Consider the following 20,822-nt stretch of genomic DNA (forward strand, 5'->3'; position numbering starts at 1 on the left):
TTAGAGGTATAAAAAAGAAAGAATCAAAATCACTGTCTGCCAGTGTAAGGTCCTTCTCTTACTGTGACAGTCTGAGGCCCTGTTCTTAGGCTAAGGCCTTTGGCTAAGCAGCAAAGGCAGCCATAAGCTGGGAAGCGACCGGTCACATCCTCACATTCCAAACTAGTCACATTGAAAGAAGGTGCTATTGGGCGGTTAGGAATACAATCCTGTCCAGATAATGCCTATCACCTCCAGAGAAAGGGAAGTGCCTAGAAGATGTAAAAGGAAATTTAGGTTGATAGATTTCTGTCTGGTAAGAATTCACTTATCAATAGACACAGCTGGGAAACCCTTATGTCTTTATAGATGTAGTTGTGAAATCCTCACTTCTGTATTGTTTTGTCATTATAGTTCCCACTTTGCTATTGTTTATTGGCATGGTCTCTGTCTGGTTCTGTGATTGTTTCTGTCTGCTGTATAATTAATTTTGCTGGATGTAAACTAATTAAGGTGGTGGGATATAATTGGTTAGCTAATCATGTTACAATATGTTAGGATTGGTTAGTTAAATTTCAGTAGAATGATTGGTTATGGTATAGCTAAGAATATTAGCAAAAAGAAAAGGAGTACTTGTGGCATCTTAGAGACTAACCAATTTATTTGAGTATAAGCTTTCGTGAGCTACAGCTCACTTCATCGGATGCATACTGTGGAAAATACAGAAAATGTTTTTATACACACAAACCATGAAAAAATGGGTGTTTATCACTACAAAAGGTTTTCTCTCCCCCCCACCCTACTCTCTTGCTGGTAATAGCTTATCTAAAGTGATCACTCTCCTTACAATAAGAAAAGGAGTACTTGTGGCACCTTAGAGACTAACCAATTTATTTGAGCATAAGCTGTAGCTCATGAAAGCTTATGCTCAAATAAATTGGTTAGTCTCTAAGGTGCCACAAGTACTCCTTTTCTTTTTGCGAATACAGACTTACACGGCTGTTACTCTGAAACCTCTCCTTACAATGTGTATGATAATCAAGGTGGGCCATTTCCAGCACAAATCCAGGTTTTCTTCCCCCCCCGCCCCCCCCAACAAACCCACTCTAACTAACTAACTAACTAACACGGCTGTTACTCTGAAACCTAAGAATATTACTACATAAATTAGGGGCAAACAGGAAGTAAGTTGGGATTCGAAAATAAGGAAAAAGGAACTTGGATTTAAGCTTGCTGGAAGTTCACCCCAATAAACATTGAATTGTTTGCACCTTCGGACTTCAGGTATTGTTGCTCTCTGTTCATGCGAGAAGGACCAGGGAAGTGGGAGAGTGAAGGAATAAGCTCTCTAACACCATCGATTAAGATTTGAAACATGGGCTTTTGTTATTTCCAGATAGCTGAGTTTTAAAATAAAGTTTGATATAAAGTAATAAAAAAGCCTTACGTTACTAAATTAATACAAGAAATTTGGCAAATACCTTTTTATTTAAAAGTTTTAATGAAAATTGATAGTAAGTTAACATTCTTATTTATATGTTTAACCTTTTATTTATTTTTATTTTTTTTGTTTGCCTTATGTTGTATAGTTATAAATAGAATTCTGGCACCATTTGTTTTTAATTGTAAGTTTGTCCTGTATGTTGGCCTGTGTTGTATGTTGTGAGTGTCACGTGACTACTTTCTATTATTTTTATTTTGTTGCAAAGAGTCAAGTTTATACTTTTTTTTTTTTTTTTTTTTAAAAAGTGGTACCACAGTATTTTAAGATTATGGTTGGGTATAACCCTCATATTATTACCATTTTTTTTTCAAAGTTCAAAAAGGTCTCAGTTATAAATATATGTACATATATCTCTGCCTCAACAAATAATTCAATTGCAAACAAAAATAATTTTCCTTTATTAATCTCAGTTTTGTTTTTCTTTTTTTTTTTTATTCAAAGGAAGAAAAATGTAAGGGGAAACCTCAACATTAAGGTTAAGGTAATATTGACAAAACGTTAATGTCTTGTTTGGGTTTTTATAAACTTGCTTGCACTTTTAAATATAGTGATAAAAATGTCATAGCAAAAATGTTTAAACACAACGATTTATGCATAAAGCTAACCAAACAATTTCAATAGGTTTCCACCTTTCCAACACGCTTCCACCTTTGTCTCACAAACACAACCAAGTGTCAGAAAACTTTAATACCTTCAAATCATTTTCATCGACCTGTATTTAAAATTCATTTTGGTTTAATTTTTATTCTCTTTTAAGTTATGTTAAAGAGAAGTAGTGGTTGCTAACGTTTGTGCTTCTAAACAGTTAACAAAAGTGAAATTGATATCATAAGCAAATTAACTCTAAAAAGCTTGTTAAAATTACGTTACTAACGCTTTTGCTAAAACAAAGTGTTCAGCAAAGGAAAGCAATACACCTTCTCCTGGAAGATTGTAAGCATCTATTTTAGCGGTTAAGCATTTTATTTAGTATAAAATATTAGTAATGCACCTCAAGTGAAAATGAACGTCTATACAACAATTGCAAAAGTACAGCTTGAGTTATAAAAAACTTGGTCTTCATCACATCGTAAACAAACTACGTTAATCAATTGTATTAGATTTGGATTACTGAAAACAAGAAGAGATGTAAAACAAACAAAAAACTGTGTTATGTTAACTAACTAGCTGTTTAAGGCTGCATCCCACAGACCAAAGACACCAGAAATATCACACCACAAAAACACCAGGTGATATCAGTATACAGTGAAGACACCTCCCAAGCATCAAGAAAAGAAAAATGAAGTGCTTTATAAATAAGAGACTGATCAAATACACCTCTGTCTCCCATATATGGACAATTAAGTTGGCAATCAGCTAGAAATCCCTGTCAGTTAATTTGAATTTGGCTATTGTGTAAAAACAACTATTATTGCTGTATTACTGTATTATTGTTGTAGTGTTGTATTATTGCTGTATTACTGTATTATTGTTGTAGTGTTGTATTACTGTATTATTGCTCTATATCATTCACAATGTGCACTAAACCGTTTAACCAACACACAGGTAAAAAACAACAAACGAATGGCAGCAAACAACATGAAGGCAAGGAAAAAACAAAAGCGGTAAAAAAAAAAAAGTTACATAGTAACTACAAATTGGGTAAACAAATTGCCTGTTAGTCCCAGTCATAATTTGGGTCAGTGACACTGAAACCTAACTGAGGCACATGTTACTCAGAACAATCTGGATACCAACCCTAAATCCTGACGCAGCAATACCTGATAAATTGGTTACTGTCCATTCAGTAGGTTGTCTGAAAGACGGCATCCATAAACAACAACTGGATCTACGTCAACTACTGGAACAGAGAAGCTAGCAGTTCCTGTTTCCTGCCCAGCAAAGCTTACCAGAGCGTGACAACCAGCAGTAAGGGTAACCTAGAACATACATGGGCAGTACTGTGTAGTAGCTAATTACAAGACATTTATATATAAAGGCCTCATTTGTAGTGTCATTACTCCAAATTTCTGTTTTACTTCTCATATACATAATACTGAGGAATACACAGAGGGAACACATGCATGCACCCGACTGTTATCAACATTGGACAGAGCAGAGCACCACACCGGTGACGTCTGACAACACCTCTCAGGTGGAAGGGGACTTGAACTGGGGGGTCTCCCACATCCAGGTGAGTACCCTAACCACTGGGCTAAAACTTACTCCTCCACCAGGCTTCTTGCAAAAATAGCCTAGGTGCCAACTCTAAGAAAGGGGAATCTCAAGCAAACGGAGCAGCCCCACCTTAGGTGCCAAATTGCCCGAGAGGGACTGGACTTAGGCCACAGTCCTCACCTTGGCATCCCCCATTGGCTGGGTTAGGCAGCGCGCCACCTAGCATACTGGCTTTTGTGAATCCAACTCTCAGGCAATAACTCTCCCCCTCCATTGTATAGAGTGCCTAACTCAAGCTTTGTGAATCCCAGTGATTTTCTAGATGCCTAAATCCCTTTGTAAATCTAGTCCAGTGTTGTTACAATTCACACGATCCTTTTAAGAATAAACACAACTAATAAGCAAACTTTACCATGACGAAAAGTGATGGGTCTTTAAGCACTCTATACGTGGCATACGGTGTGTGGAGGAAGTGTCCCATGAAATTTAATAGCAAATTATAACATTTTGATTAAGAAAATTAGTAGAGAATTATATTCCTCCTGCAAGATGATTATAGAAAGTATCTCATTCACTATGAAATTCTAGGGGCTATTAGTGTAATTTCTATAGAACACTATTGATTTAATCCACATTAACGTAACCCTTCGGAGATGTATTGTCAGCAGCAAAAAGGGTCAGTTTAAGGGTTTTGGGGTTCCAAACACCAGCTCAAGCTCCTACCCAGAAACCTGGGAAACTAGATAGACCACCTTTTGCACTCTTGGTAGCTATACTTCCCCACTTGTAAGAACTGATTCCAGGGGGTTAAAACAAAGAAAACTTTACTAAAGGGGAGACAACAGAACGAACTTGGGAAAACCAGCAATCATTAAATTAACAATATTAAGTAAGACTCACCCTCCCCACCCTCCCCTAGATGTCTTAACAACGGTTCCAATCTCCATCCTCCTCTTGCAGTTGTGAGAGGCTGATGCATTCTAGCTACTTTCCTCTTCTTCCCCTCATAGTTTGTTGTCCTGGTTTGGTGGAATCCAAGGATTCTGGCAAGTCAGTGCTGTCTGGGGCTTTACCATTTGAACCAGCTGAGGTGATTTTAGCTTTAATTGTTGGGTAGGGAGGCCCACACCAAAGTCTTTCAAATAGGCTGCTGCTTACTGTGGCTTCAGCCTAAGGTAAATCAGTGCCACTCTGCACCACCCATCCCTTCAAAGCCACCTTAGCTCTACACCACCATCCATTGCCTCAAAGCCACCTCAGCTCTGCACCATCCAGTGGCTTGAAAGCACTTCAGCTCAGTTCTTTAGAGAGGAATCAGTGCCATACATGACCCTTAATAGACTTCTTACCACCACAGAAGCCCTGCTGTATTAATTTAGATGGAATAAATGGGTCAAAGGTGTTTACATGACCTGTCATTGTTCAACATTAAAGTCTATTAAAGAAGTTTTGGCGTTTGGTATATAAAAACTTCAGCCTGCTAAGTAACATTGCAAACACACCATTAAATTTTTATTAAAAATAAATACATAAAAACAGTTAAAACATTTGAGATGTTAAAGTAACATTAGGCTTACATTCCCCCCCACCCACCCCAGGTTCCCTTTTCTTTAGCTAGAGAGAGTTTTTAGAAGGAAAAAACCCACAACCTTGTTTGGCAGTCTCTTAGATGGCATCAAACATGGCAATAAGTATCTTCTGGAGAAAAGACAAGGATTTATTTGAGATCGGCTGGAGATGTTGTTGCTGTTGTTGTTAAAGACTGACCCCATTTCATCTTAGGTGGTGTTCGGGATTCAGCTGGAGCCAGTAGAGGTAATGTTGTTGTCTGGGTCCCTCTCTGACCTGGTCAGGACATCTCTCAGGATCAGGGTGACAAAGGCCTGTGGTCCCAGGAGCTGGTGGTGGAGGTAGCCATGATGGTGAAGCTCACTCTGGTAACCAATTTTTCTCCCTAAGATCTCTTTTTTTAAGGACCCACAAAGAGAGTGGTGAGCACAATAGCCCATCCCCTTGTTATTTTGTTCACCAACTAGCCCTCATTTCCGATACACCAATTTTGGTACACTTATTTCTGATTCCACATTTTCTTATCAGACATCATCTTAACACAGACCTTGAGTTATAGCAGTAGGACTTTTTGTGTGGACTATTCAGTCTGTCTCCCTTCATACTTCCCCCATCATTCGTTTTCATGACATCTTATGAACTTTCAATTTTTTTTTTTTACAGTTGAACTCATAATTAGGATACAACAGCACTCCTAACAAATGATAGGTAGGTGAATAGAACAGAGTCAGCACCAACATTCCCTCTAATTTTTTCCATCCATGTGTGGAATAAATTTTGTTATGTGCACCTAGGTATATGCCTATGTGTGCCACCAGTAGAAACAAAAAACCTAGTTATATCTTTTTTTGAAGTTGCCATAGGGATAATTACTCCAGCCAGGACAGGCTAGGCATTTTAGAACTCACTACTCAAAGAATTAAATTTAAGTATAAGAGAAATAAAAATTATGGAATGCATAGACCAGTCAAAACACTAAAATAACACTTTGAAAGAATGAAATTACAGAGACTATATGTGCATTGCAGGAAGTACCAAGAAGTAACAACAACAATAATATACGTATGTGTTGGGAGGTGAATGTGAGAGAGAGAGAGAGAGAGAGAGAGAGAGAGAGAGAGAGTGTGTGTGAGTGAGAGAGAGACACACACACACAGAGTCTCTGTGTGTGTGTGTGCGCGGGCTGTTGGGGAAAGCGGTATGCTGTCTCTTTAAGACACTCACAAAGCTCTCCTGCTCTGTCTTGAGCCCTGTAGTCTCCCCTCCCCCGCTCTGCGGAGATGAGGTACATGGGGAGGGGGAGACTGAGAGAGAGTATGCGTGTGTATGTGTGTGTGAGCGAGTGTGTGCTGGCTGCTGGGGAAATCTCCGCAATGGTGCACTGTCTCTTTAAGAAAGGCACTCAGACACTCACCATTCTGACTGCAGCAGCTCCCAGTCCTCCTAAGCCAGGCTGTCCCCTCTGCCCTGCGGAGATGGGTACCGGGTGGGGGGAGGGGAATACCCTAACCTCAACTCCCTCCCCCCCCACCCCGCCCCACTCTGCACAGCCAGCAGGAAGGTCCTGGGAGCAGCTGCAGGATGGAGCAACGTGGGGGGAGGGGCACCTGAACACACGATGGGGACTGTGCCTGTGCCCGCTCTGCTCTCAGCTGGGTGGCACGTAAATCTCTCCTGTGTGGCAGGCCATGTGCACAGCTTACAGGGAACACAGGTCAGCTCTGGTGGCACCTGTCTCCAGTCCTGTCCAGGCTCCCTTACCTGATTGCAGACTTTAGTCAGGTTGACCCCCTGCCCCGCCCCAGGTACATTTGATGTCGGTCTCTTGTCCTTTCATTTCACAATAGGGACAACAGTATTTCATGCCTCCCCCCAAAACACAACTGTATTATAACCAAAAGGTCCCAAACTTTCACAATGCAAATAAAGCCTCATTAGGTCATATTCTCTTGCTCATCAGCAGATGCTGGCAGAGAGCTCACTTTCATATGGAGTTCTCAAGCAGCTCTTGATCGCTCTTCTCTCTATTCACCAATAGATGTCAGTAGTGAGCTCCCTACTTTACAGGACTTCAGGCCATATGGCTAGGGCCCTACCAAATTCATGGTCCATTTTGTCAATTTCATGGTCATAGGATTTTAAAAATAAATTTCATGATTTCAGCTATTTAAATCTGAAATTTCACGGTGTTGTAATTGTCGGGGTCCTGACCCAAAAAGGAGTTGTGGGGGAGTCGCAGGGTGATTGCAGGGGGGGTTGCGGTACTGCCACCCTCACTTCCGTGCTGCTGCTGACGGCAGCGCTACCTTCAGAGCTGGGCGGCCAGAGAGCGGCGGCTGCTGACTGGGAGCTCAGCTCTGAAGGCAGCGTCACCACCAGAAGCAGCGCAGAACTAAGGATGGCCTGGTGTGGTGTTGCCCCCCTTCCTTCTGCGCTTCTTCCTGCAGAGCTGGGCCCTTGGCCAGCAGCTGCCGCTCTCTGGCCGCCCAGCTCTGAAGGCAGCAGCACAGAAATAAGTGAGGCATGGTCTGGTATTGCCACTCTTACATCTTTGCGGCTGCTGCTGGTGGGCTGCTGCCTTCAGAGCTGGGTGCCTGTCCAACAGCCGCCGCTCTCTGGCCACCCCGCTCTGAGGGCAACACAGAAGTCAGGGTGGCAATACCACAACTGCCCTAAAATAACCCTATGACCCCCCTGCGACCGCCTTTTGGGTCAGGGCCCCCAGTTTGAGAAACGCTGGTCTCCCCTGTGAAATCTGTTTAGTATAGGGTATACGGACCCTGGACTTCAGGAAAGCAGACTTCGACTCCCTCAGGGAGCGGATGGGTAGGATCCCCTGGGGGACTAACATGAAGGGGAAAGGAGTCCAGGAGAGCTGGCTGTATTTCAAGGAATCCCTGTTGAGGTTACAGGGACAAACCATCCCGATGAGTCGAAAGAATAGTAAATATGGCAGGCGACCAGCTTGGCTTAATGGTGAAATCCTAGCGGATCTTAAACATAAAAAAGAAGCTTACAAGAAGTGGAAGGTTGGACATATGACCAGGGAAGAGTATAAAAATATAGCTCGGGCATGCAGGAATGAAATCAGGAGGGCCAAATCACACCTGGAGCTGCAGCTAGCAAGAGATGTCAAGAGTAACAAGAAGGGTTTCTTCAGGTATGTTGGCAACAAGAAGAAAGCCAAGGAAAGTGTGGGCCCCTTACTGAATGAGGGAGGCAACCTAGTGACAGAGGATGTGGAAAAAGCTAACGTACTCAATGCTTTTTTTGCCTCTGTCTTCACTAACAAGGTCAGCTCCCAGACTGCTGCGCTGGGCATCACAGCATGGGGAGTAGATGGCCAGCCCTCTGTGGAGAAAGAGGTGGTTAGGGACTATTTAGAAAAGCTGGACGTGCACAAGTCCATGGGGCCGGACGAGTTGCATCCGAGAGTGCTAAAGGAATTGGCGGATGCGATTGCAGAGCCATTGGCCATTATCTTTGAAAACTCGTGGCGAACGGGGGAAGTCCCGGATGACTGGAAAAAGGCTAATGTAGTGCCCATCTTTAAAAAAGGGAAGAAGGAGGATCCTGGGAACTACAGGCCAGTCAGCCTCACCTCAGTCCCCGGAAAAATCATGGAGCAGGGCCTCAAGGAATCAATCCTGAAGCACTTACACGAGAGGAAAGTGATCAGGAACAGTCAGCATGGATTCACCAAGGGAAGGTCATGCCTGACTAATCCAATCGCCTTCTATGATGAGATTACTGATTCTGTGGATGAAGGGAAAGCAGTGGATGTATTGTTTCTTGACTTTAGCAAAGCTTTTGACACGGTCTCCCACAGTATTCTTGTCAGCAAGTTAAAGAAGTATGGGCTGGATGAATGCACTATAAGGTGGGTAGAAAGTTGGCTAGATTGTCGGGCTCAACGGGTAGTGATCAATGGCTCCATGTCTAGTTGGCAGCCGGTGTCAAGTGGAGTGCCCCAGGGGTCGGTCCTGGGGCCGGTTTTGTTCAATATCTTCATAAATGATCTGGAGGATGGTGTGGATTGCACTCTCAGCAAATTTGCGGATGATACTAAACTGGGAGGAGTGGTAGATACGCTGGAGGGCAGGGATAGGATACAGAGGAACCTAGACAAATTGGAGGATTGGGCCAAAAGAAACCTGATGAGGTTCAATAAGGATAAGTGCAGGGTCCTGCACTTAGGACGGAAGAACCCAATGCACAGCTACAGACTAGGGAACGAATGGCTAGGCAGCAGTTCTGCGGAAAAGGACCTAGGGGTGACAGTGGACGAGAAGCTGGATATGAGTCAGCAGTGTGCCCTTGTTGCCAAGAAGGCCAATGGCATTTTGGGATGTATAAGTAGGGGCATAGCGAGCAGATCGAGGGACGTGATCGTTCCCCTCTATTCGACATTGGTGAGGCCTCATCTGGAGTACTGTGTCCAGTTTTGGGCCCCGCACTACAAGAAGGATGTGGATAAATTGGAGAGAGTCCAGCGAAGGGCAACAAAAATGATTAGGGGTCTGGAACACATGACTTATGAGGAGAGGCTGAGGGAACTGGGATTGTTTAGTCTGCGGAAGAGAAGAATGAGGGGGGATTTGATAGCTGCTTTCAACTACCTGAGAGGTGGTTCCAGAGAGGATGGTTCTAGACTATTCTCAGTGGTAGAAGAGGACAGGACAAGGAGTAATGGTCTCAAGTTGCAGTGGGGGAGGTTTAGGTTAGATATTAGGAAAACCTTTTTCACTAGGAGGGTGGTGAAACACTGGAATGCGTTACCTAGGGAGATGGTAGAATCTCCTTCCTTGGAAGTTTTTAAGGTCGGGCTTGACAAAGCCCTGGCTGGGATGATTTAACTGGGACTTGGTCCTGCTTTGAGCAGGGGGTTGAACTAGATGACCTCCTGAGGTCCCTTCCAACCCTGATATTCTATGATTCTATGAAAGCACACAAAAGACCAGATTTCACGTGTTTTTCATGGCCGTGAATTTGGTAGGGCCCGACACATGGCATGTGTTAAATTATATAGCACATTTTCATTAGGATTGCCAGACACTGAAATGCAGCCATGCTTGGGACTGATAGCACAGCCGTTTTATGCCAGCAACAGTATGTAACTGCTTTGAGGAGAGGACAGAAACAATGTTTTCATCTGAATTACAGAGAGGAATTTAGTTGAGCAGAATGTAGTTACTTGTGTTGGAATTTGAACAGAGTACTGGGATTAATACCCTTTCTCTTGTGAACAGTGCAATAGGAGTTTTGATCAGAAGTAGGCAGGGCCTGTGTTTTGTCTCATGTGACCCACAACACCCTATAGTAGCATAGTACAACTCAACACCATGCTGAAGCATTATGGATTCATAGATATTATGGCCAGAAGGTGCCTTTGTGATAATCTAATCTAACCTCCTGCAAAACGTAGGCCGTAGGAATTCCCTGAATTAATTCCTACCTCAAGTCAATAGCTGTGGCAGAACTAGAGCATACCTATCTTTATTTAAGGATTTCCAGTGATGGAGAATCCACCATAACCCTTGGTGAGTTTTTCCAATGCTTAATTACCCTCACTGTTAATAATCTTTGGCTTGTTTCTAGTCCGAATTTATCTAGCCTCAACTTTCAGCCATTGGATCTTGTTATACCTTTGTTTGCTAGACTGAAGAACCCTCTACTATCAAATTTATGTTCTACATGTAGATACTTAGAGAGTGTGATCAAATGACCCTGTGACATACTATACCTTGGGGGAGCGTCTTTTAACCCCCATATTCCTCATCTGCATATAACTGTGATATTAAGCATACAAAGCATGCCTCGTAAGATATCAGGGGAAAGGTTATGATCTGCTGAAGGTCATTTCTCTATCCATACATGTATATCATTGATGCATATGAAGTTATGAGAACTGTGTTGTATGGGTGTCACTAAAACATGCTGTAAGTTGGGGAATCAGCCAGAGAGTAGCTCCCCAGAGGCAACAGCAAGGAAAGTAACCAACGCCCAGGCGGGGTGTCAAACAACCCATCAACAACCACTGTCCAGCAAGGGAGCTACAATTCAATGACTCACCTCTGGTGCCAAGGGACCAGAGTCAAAGGAACCTGCCTATGAGGCTGAGGTGACAGTGTCACACTCAGTGCGGATGCAGAAGAGTGGCCAAACTCTGACCACACTCCACTGGGCTCCCTGGGCTAGACTCTCTTCAGAGTCGGGGAACATCCCTTCTCGGTCCGCTGCTTCTTATGATTTTTCTTTGGCACTGGTCAAGGAGAATCGTGCCGAGAATCTCTCATGATGGGAGGAGGACTCCTCACTGATGATGAGGTACTGGATGCAGAATCAGACCACCTCAGCTCCAATGAGGGATGGAGCGCCACCTCCATCAGGTGGAACGTCAACCTGTCCTCCCTATCCTTCTTTGTATGGGGCTCGAAATCCTGACAGATCTGGCAGCAGTCCCTGATATGAGACACATAAGACAACAGGAGAGCAGGACACTCTTAGGCATGGATTTGCTGCAGGAGGTACAGGGCTTGAGACCCAGGGACCAAGGCATGCCCCGGCACTGGGAGTGGACAAAAAACTCTGCTAACAGTGCGAAAAGCGCCAACTAACTATATACAACTAATCTACAACAGTCCAAACCAAAAAATTAAAGAACTGGGATAGGGAAACAAGGGAAAAGGACTAAACTAAGACCACCGAGTAAGGGTTTGTCTACACTGGCACTTTCCTCGCTAAAACTTTTGTCGCTCAGGGGTATGAATGACAAAAGTGTTAGTGACGAAAAGTGTTGGTGTGAACAGCACTTCGTTGGCGGGACCCGTGCTCCCGGTGATGAAGCTACGGCCCCTCAGAGGTAGTTTTATTTTGTTGCCGGGAGAGCTCTCTCCCGGCGATAGGGGCCATACAGCGCACCATACAACAGTGCAGCTGCAGTGGCATAGCTGCACCGTCGTAAGGTGTGCAGTGCAGACGTAGCCGAAGAGTTTGCCAAAGTAAGAGGAGCTGTTCCAGCGACTGTCACGGGTTGTAAGAAGGAACTGAGATGGTCGGAGCCAGCTGGGCCCCTTATAAGCACATGGCACTAAAGGGCGCTAGAGCTGGCCCCCTGGATACTACGGAGGGAAAAATTCGCTGGTGACTGTGCATGCAGCGCATGTGCATCTAACGTGGAATGGATATGAGCAAGCACTCAAAGAAGAAGAGACCTGAACAATTGAGAGGATGGTTCTAGACTATTCTCAGTGGTAGAAGAGGACAGGACAAGGAGTAATGGTCTCAAGTTGCAGTGGGGGAGGTTTAGGTTGGATATTAGGAAAAACTTTTTCACTAGGAGGGTGGTGAAACACTGGAATGCGTTACCTAGGGAGGTGGTAGAATCTCCTTCCTTAGAAGTTTTTAAGGTCAGGCTTGACAAAGCCCTGGCTGGGATGATTTAATTGGGGATTGGTCCTGCTTTGAGCAGGGGGTTGGACTAGATGACCTCCTGAGGTCCCTTCCAACCCTGATATTCTATGATTCTATGAGAGGGAAAGGGATTAGCTCTTGCTTGTTTAAAACAATTAACACCTGACAAACAAACGGGAGAGAAGCTCCATGAAATTGAATTAAACACCCCTATCCTTTCAAATGAAAGTGGAGAGACCTCCATCGCTAGTTCTTCCATCTTGCCAAAACTCCTCCAGCAAAAACAAGGAAGAGAACACATGCCACTCCTGATGGGTAAAAAGGAAGCACAAAAACATTTAAAAAAACAATAAAGAAAAGGCAGTAAGAGACAAAAGCTTTTTTCTTTTGTAAGAAAAACGTACCATCTAAAAGCCTCACTAAGTGACACCTCCAAAAGTGACTAGTGATTTTGAGGGGTCTCAATTTTTAGGTACCCAAACTGAGATACCTTAAAGTAGCCTGATTTTCAGAAATTACTGAGCATCTAAAAGTCACATCCTTTTAACGCGTTTCAAGTTGTGTACCCCAAATCACTTGTTATTTCTTAAAATTTAGGCCACTGGTGCTTTCAGAGCTTTAGCTAGAAGGCTTTAATTTTGATTCATGCTAGTTAGTATCTGATGACAATCTCAGAACACTTTATAATTCCAGCAACAGGCAGAGAAACCCATAAAAATACAGCAAGATTGCACTCTCTTTACTAATCCAGTATACAGCCAAGATGGATTTTTTCACAATCACTGCACATTAGGCTGTACATTTACAGGATTCCCAATCTACCAATATTTTGCAGTACTTTGTTTTCTCACACATGCTTATTACTTTTAACTCCTTGCCCCAAGATCTAACCTGCATTTAATTTAACTACACTGAACTTCTTTGGCCCACATATTAGTTTTTCAATGCTCCTCTATCACACAGTTGCTCATTATTTACTGTTCCTGCCAATTTATTGTTTGCAAGCTTAATTTCTTAATTCTACATCACCTGTATTTCAGATTATCTAATTAAAGACACACAAAAATATGTTGTACAATAAACTTTATTAGCTGTTCTCCTCTTTCTGACAAATGGAATGAATAATATTGATAGTTTTTTTTAAACCATAGGTAATTTGGTTGAGAAACTGCAATGAGGCTGTCAGGAGCACATCTTTTTTTAATAAACAATTGACTCCAAAAGAACCATGAGCAAGTACCAAACAATGTTATTAAGAACTGGAGTATTTTTCACTACTGATGCTAGTTCTATATTTTGCAGAAATATATTTATAATTGCTCAGCTCAGAGGCCTGTGTCTCTCCAGTGCAGGGCCACCATGGAAGATATGACACAGATGCAATCTGAGATGTACATGAAAACTGACTGTTAACTCTGAAATCTCCCATTGGTTAAAACATGCACATCACATGGAAAAGAAAAAAATCCCAAAACCAAACATCTGAAATTGTTTGTAGAAAAGAGGAGAACTTGCCCATATTTTTTTCTTGTAGCTAATATCCCACAGATGTTTTACCCAGCCACCATACCCCATTTCATTTCACATGATTAAGGAAGATAAATTCTAATTTATATTTATTCTCAAAACAAACAAACAAAAAAAGCTAGGAGTAGGTGGGAAAAGAAAAATATATATATTTTATATATATGTGTGTGCAACTATGTAAAGAAAATAATTCCCATAGGTACAAGTTTATAGTTAAAGAAAGTTTTATAACAAAATAGGCAATTATTGTGAGTAAAATATTCATTTAAATCTGACACCCCTAAGGAGAGACACTATTTTAAACTACAAATCTGATTCTTTTCTTATCGCCTTAATGATCATCCATCACTGCAAGTGTTTTCTGTTTTGTTGCCAAAGAAAATTTGCTATTCATTTGTAAAATATAAGCTTCCCTAGCACCTAAACATGTTTTCGACTCAGAAAAGAGTGAACTTTTGTAAGATACTGTAAATAGTGTTGCATGAGTAAGATTAAAAACATTAAATATCTTTATCCTTAGCAACTGTATATGCAAAAAATGAATAAAAATAGACTATAAGAATATCATTATGAAATTTTGAAAATGAATATCCCTTGCGAATTAATGGAAGTTAATGAATACATTAATTTGTAAATTAAACAAAAGTTACATTAACTGCCTATAAAGAAAAATATTTGCTGTGACAACAGAAAGTCAACCACAAACTAAAACTTGAAATTAAATGCCTTGACCAACCCATGCTATTATAATTAAAGCGTGCAAAGTTGCTCACGATTTACATCATTGGGTAAAATGCCTTTTCTTTCATATGTGATGAAATTTTAAAAGAATGTATGTAAATCTTTTCTGAAAATCTCTGAAACTTACTTTCCCTTAAACATTAAGGATTTTACCATACAATTCCCCACCCCATCTTAATAGCTGGTCAGGCCATTTGACCTTCATGTTTGAAAAATGTCAAATGAACGCTACCGCACAATAACACAAATTATTCAAACTAAAAGAGACACCAAATGTAAAAAAAATATGGGAACTGCAGAATGTGATGTTTAGTGTGTGACCCACACTGGAAAGAGCTAGAGGCAGGCTCAACTGAAAAGGGTTACAAGTTGTCAATGAGTAGGTGATGTCGGTTAGAAAATGAAAACCAAAAATCTCTCAATTTTCATAATTTTTCCTTTGCTGGTACCCAGATGTAAGGCCCAGACTGTTCTTCTATGATCTGCTTCACCTGGTTGTATATCTCTTCCAGTGTGTCTCCTTGGACAATAGCTGCAAAACACAGTATTACAGTGAGCAAGCATTTTTTACTAGCTTTCACCTTGCGTGCAAACATTCTCAGCCCCCTTCCCAGGGTGGGGATTTAACCAGACTGGAGAAGTAACAGACAACACTGGGATAGTGGTTTATTGTGAGCTAAAGGTGCGTGACTGTTCAGGGGTGTAGAGCTTCCCCAAGGCCTTTGAACTGGCCAGTGTACAGTGTATAGCGTCCTGGGGTCAAGAAGGAATTTTCCCACACTGTAGATTGGCATGTGCAGCTGGTTTTTTTTTGTTTTTTTGTTTTTTGTTTTGCCTTCCTCAGATACCTCCAAGGGTTGGTTTGGGAGTGATTTGTTGTTTTCTGATTTTCTTTTTTCGTTTTCTTCTAGTCCCAACTTTTGTGCAAGTATCCAGGACAGGAGGGTAAAAGAGCAGGGCTAGTTAATAATCCTAATCCAGACAAATAAATCATTAAGACTTGTAGCAAGTGAAATGGTGGTGTGGGCTTCCATGTAATGTAGATTTAGGAACTGGTCATCTGGATCACGAATCAGGACATGAAAAATAGGTCATCTGGTAGATTCTGGTTGCTAGCAGTGTCCATGATTTGGGATGGAAGGAAGGGGCTAACACATGCATTTCTCTAATCCTCTACATCTGAGACTTACTTTAGAAACAGTTAATAAAGTTACAATCTACACTCAGACCATACAGATTGTATATATTAACACTGAGGCTAGAGAAGCACTATAAATGGATCGAGGTGGGGTGTGTTCTGACCCAAATCAGATTAAAGTATGGTCTGATATGAATCAGGACTAGGGTTCTTGCAACCCTTTGGATCCAAATCACAAAAATCTTGACTGCAGCTTCGTCTTAACTGGGGTCTTCACCTCCAGGCTGAGAATCCACTTAATAGAGTTCAACAGGAAAAAAATGTATAATGCTGCTGTTTGGGGCAGGACACTGTATTCCTGTGTTTGTGTTAATATACACCACACTAGTACGATTACTGAGCTCTCATTACATGCTTACAGTTGCCTCTTACTCAGCTTCCTAACTCCTAAAACATTTAAAATCTGTGACAGCATTTTATTTTACATTCAATGGTAACAAAGCTTCTTTAATGGCTGTTCTAATTCAATTTACCTGTCAAACCTCTTAGAAGATTCTTATTCATTTTACAATTAAAAATTTATGCCTTCTTTGTAAACACACATACATGCATTCTACATCATACCACTACCAAACATCCTTATTTCTGCTACTTGGCAAAATATTTTATCAATAGTCACTATTCAGAGCATCCCCTGTCGATATGGTGTTATAGGAACCATAGTAGTTTAAAATTATTTCTGATACTTGCATGATCATGTACACTACACATTGTACACGCTAGGTAGTATTATTAGATAAAGGTGAATTACAAGAGCTCTACTAGCTACCGGTATAATTATCAATACTGCAATAGTGCCCCAAAGTACCAATCAGAATCTCCCCAGCCCCTCAACATGTTGGTCCTTCGCTGAAGCTTGCCTCTCTATAGGGAGGATTGTTGAGAAGAGGCAATCAGGCTGTGCTAGACAGGAGACAAGGCAGAGGCAGTGAGGAGACCAACATGCAGCCAGTGTGTTTTGTGGCCAGGGCAATCATTGCCAAAGAGCCCCAGGTATTGAAGGAGAAAAGCTGGGCTATTGCAGATGGGGTGCTGAGAAATTATTTCTTTTAAAACCAAGGGAATTAAATGTCCCAAAACTTTAAAGTTGTCCAGTGCTGCCTTGTGCGCCTTTAGAATGTGGAGAGTGGCTAAATATATACCTCTGAAAACTAGGGAAGAGTTAAGGTATTACAAACTTAAAACTTCTGAAAACTAGGAATTCAGAGTTAAGATACATGCCAGCTTAACCTCTTTGAGTGATGCCCCAGGTCAGCTTTAACACACATGCTAGCATTCCATGTTTTCAGATAGTGCAGAGCACTCAGGGAATAGGGCACATGATCATTGTAGGGCAGTGTCTAACACTTTATCTTTACTGACACAAAACTTTTTTCTTATGTTTAGGTAAGATGTACTGAACAGAAGCTACCTACTCTTGGCTTAGGCTCAAATAGAGTCTGTTCCATAGAAACAACCCCCACTTGCTAAATTTTACAAACCCTTCATTCTCTTTTACCAAGCCCCCTTCATTCTCTTTTATCAAGCCCCCTTCATCCTTATACATAGGGTTCCATTTAACATTAAACTTTCAGGTATCAGAGTAGCAGCCATTAGTCTGTATCTGCAAAAAGAAAAGGAGGACTTGTGGCACCTTAGAGACTAACAAATTTATTTGAGCACAAGCTTTCGTGAAGTGAGCTGTAGCTCATGAAAGCTTGTGCTCAAATAAATCTGTTAGTCTCTAAGGTGCCACAAGTTCTCCTTTTCATTAAACTTTCACTTACCTTTTGTTAAATCCACAGACCACTCTCATATCCCACCTCACTGATGATAATCCTATAGCAAGACCACCCCTATGGACTGCTACTGACACAACCGAGAGAACTAGGCACTGACTTGAGGCATAAGGGATCCCTCAAGGTACACTTGCAGCAATTTTCTTTGATCACACACAGGGGAGAGGGCACGGAGAAGGGCAAGGCTGCCCCAGACCACCTCATGTCACAATCACAGCTCTGCAAAGCTGTTCCAGCTAATCCCTCTACCATTCAAGACAGCTAAATCTATCAGAGAACACAGCTGGAGTGAATGTAGATAATCCCCAATGGCTATTGCCTGCTCCATGGGGGCAGAGTTAGGGCTGCCTTAGTGTGTACCTTAACTCTGTATTTCCTTGTTCTCAGAAGTTTAAGTTTGCATTACTGTAACTCTTAATTTTCTGGTTTTCAGAAGTTTAGCCACCCTTCACATTCTGGAAAGGCATGAGACACCAGTTGGTGATCTTTATGTTAAAAGTTTCCAGACTTTTAATATATAAATAAGACTAACGTTTCTAGTTTCAACAGCTAGCAAAAAGCGAAAAGTTCTCATGCTCTAAAGTATAAACTGGCACCAGCTTAAGTAAAGAAGAAATTTCGTCTCAATGTTAAACAGTGAATTGATACAAATATTTAATGAACAGTTGCAGTGCATTATGATGGTTTTACATGTTCTAAAACGTTCATCATAGGCCAGTATTGGAGACAAGATATATAACTGAAGTATATGGGCTCAGACAGTTGTGACAATTCTTATGGTCCTGAGAACACAATTCCACGCTTTGAAGGGAACTGTAATGAGGGATACAAACCTGTGAAATGTTCAGTAAATTCTTGCTCCAGTTTCATGGCTCTCTCAAAGGTCTTCCTGGCTTGCTCCTCTGTTAAACGTTTGTTCATTTCCCTGAGATGAAATACATTATAAAATAATACGCAGTTACCAAATACTGCTGATTCTTTTGAAATAAGGTTATTAAACTGCCCTCTGAATACGAATCCTAGAAAAAAACTAGCCCATTCTGTTCATGAATCTGAGATTTATTAAACTCTTGAAGGGATACTTAAGTAAAGGGCGATAGTGGGAGTGCTGTAGACTGGTCTTCCATTTCTTGGCATCTGGAAAAGACGCTGGGGTTAACACTGAAACCCACTAAGCAACCTCAATATAAAATTAGAGATTACCTGCCTGTAACTGGAAGTTCTTCGAGATGCATGGCCCTTGTCTGTATTCCACATGTGGCTAACGCACGTGCACCATGCGTCTTGAGTCTGGAAATTCTAACAAGCAATGTCCATTTTACACATATGTGCAGTGGCTTGCTTCGTGCTCCAGAGAGAGGGCATAAAGCATGATGCCAAAGATTCAAATGGAGGTGTGGTGATCAGTGACAGGACAAGATAGATGTCCCATTGAGGTACAGGCTTGAGAATCGGTGGAAAGGTCCTGATTAGGCCCGTCATTAATCTAACCATTGTAGGGTGAATGAGTGAAAATGGAGCACCTGTCTACTGGAGGAAGAAAGGCACTGACTGTTTCAAGATGTACCCGTAGTGAGCTAATGAAGAGACCCGTGTTATTTTAATAACAGGAGATAATCTAAAATGACTGGGATATCAGCAGAGTGTGAGGAAGACTGATGATGTTGAGCCCAAGCAGAAAAATGTTTCCATTTAGGTTGGTAGCAGCTCCTAGTTTAATCTTTTCAACTTTGAGTAAGAATGGCTTGGATGGCTGTTGAGCAAGAGAGTTCTGATGCTCATCCAAACACCAGGCCATGAGGTGAAGTGGGTATGGATTGGGATATCTGATTTAGCTTCCTTCCAAGTAAGGAGAGCTGAGAAGAGATAGATCCTAACAGGAGGATGGACTGACAGTCTCAGAAGTTCTGGGAACCAAAACTCTTTAGGTCAGTTGAGTGCTAATGTTGGGATTTTTTTCAAGCCCTTTTTTACTTGGCTTCCTAAGAACTCAGTTCGACTCCAGCTTTCATCACTCAGGTATTTTTATTTGGCATACAGCAGTGCTATACTAAGTTGATCAGACTCAAACGCAGTGGGGATGGATGCAGGGTGTATCACAGCTCCAAAGTTACACAGAAACCCTCTCCATTTATGTACATTATATTTCTCATTGCATTTACTATACATTGCATTACTCATTTTTGGATTGGCTTGGTTACTTTGCAGGAACCAATTCCTGGGCACACACTGTCCACGCACTGTCCATACTTCAAATTCATTTTTACCTCATCTTTACATTCCTTTACATTTGTCTCTTGTTATCTAGTTCATAGTAATTAGTTCCTTGGGTGTTCTCCCTCTTATCTTAGTTGGCTTAGACATTTTGTTGTCTTAACCTAGTGACCTATCTTATTTAGCACAAACATTTTGTTTTCAACCTGATGATTCATTTACATCCCTAATTCTATCTTCCAGAAAATGAGGCCACTCTCTATGTGTTAATTACTCACATCGGGCCAGGCCTCAGCTACATTCCTCTGCTTCTGTCTTTCTTTTTATATTAGCATTTGTTTTATTTGCATTACACATTATATATTTATTTTGCATTACACATTGTACATATATTTATTGCCCAGCAGCACATTTCCAAGGACCACTGTGGCAGCTATTATTTGAATCACCATTAATATTGAGCTTAAAGTACAAACCAGGAGGTGCAAACTCACTTCCTCTAGTATAGCCCACCACAGTGTTTTCTCTGTCCAAACAATATTATTTCTAATTGCTTGTTGCTTGGCTATTAGTTGGGCAATAGGCCCAATTGCTTGAGTTTCCTTTGCACCAAACTAGTGGTTGTAGTAGGAAGAGGGCCTGAAACAAACTTACGTATCAGAGGCCTGGTATGAGGCCTGAGGCCTGGGCTAAAGTAGTCAAAATTTTGCTGATATAAAGCAAAGTTAAGTTGTGAGCAAGA

At 41.6% G+C, this 20,822-nt stretch overlaps 1 protein-coding gene across 35 annotated transcripts in view; it reads right to left on the reverse strand.

Annotated features, from left to right (window-relative positions):
• Positions 1 to 13,690: 13,690 nt before the first annotated feature.
• The window catches only part of DLG1 (discs large MAGUK scaffold protein 1), a 428,647-nt gene continuing 421,515 nt past the window's right edge, over positions 13,691 to 20,822 (reverse strand). For all 35 annotated transcript variants that reach the window (XM_043523144.1, XM_037909596.2, XM_037909589.2 and 32 more), the window contains 2 exons: positions 18,700 to 18,791; positions 13,691 to 15,422 (listed from right to left, as the gene is read on the reverse strand). In XM_043523144.1, coding sequence (XP_043379079.1) covers positions 15,316 to 15,422; positions 18,700 to 18,791 — 199 coding nt within the window. In that variant the 3' untranslated portion in view covers positions 13,691 to 15,315. The remainder of the gene's footprint in view (positions 15,423 to 18,699; positions 18,792 to 20,822) is intronic.

This window comes from Chelonia mydas, chromosome 9 (assembly GCF_015237465.2).
Source record: "Chelonia mydas isolate rCheMyd1 chromosome 9, rCheMyd1.pri.v2, whole genome shotgun sequence".
Taxonomy (NCBI): Eukaryota; Metazoa; Chordata; order Testudines; family Cheloniidae; genus Chelonia; species Chelonia mydas.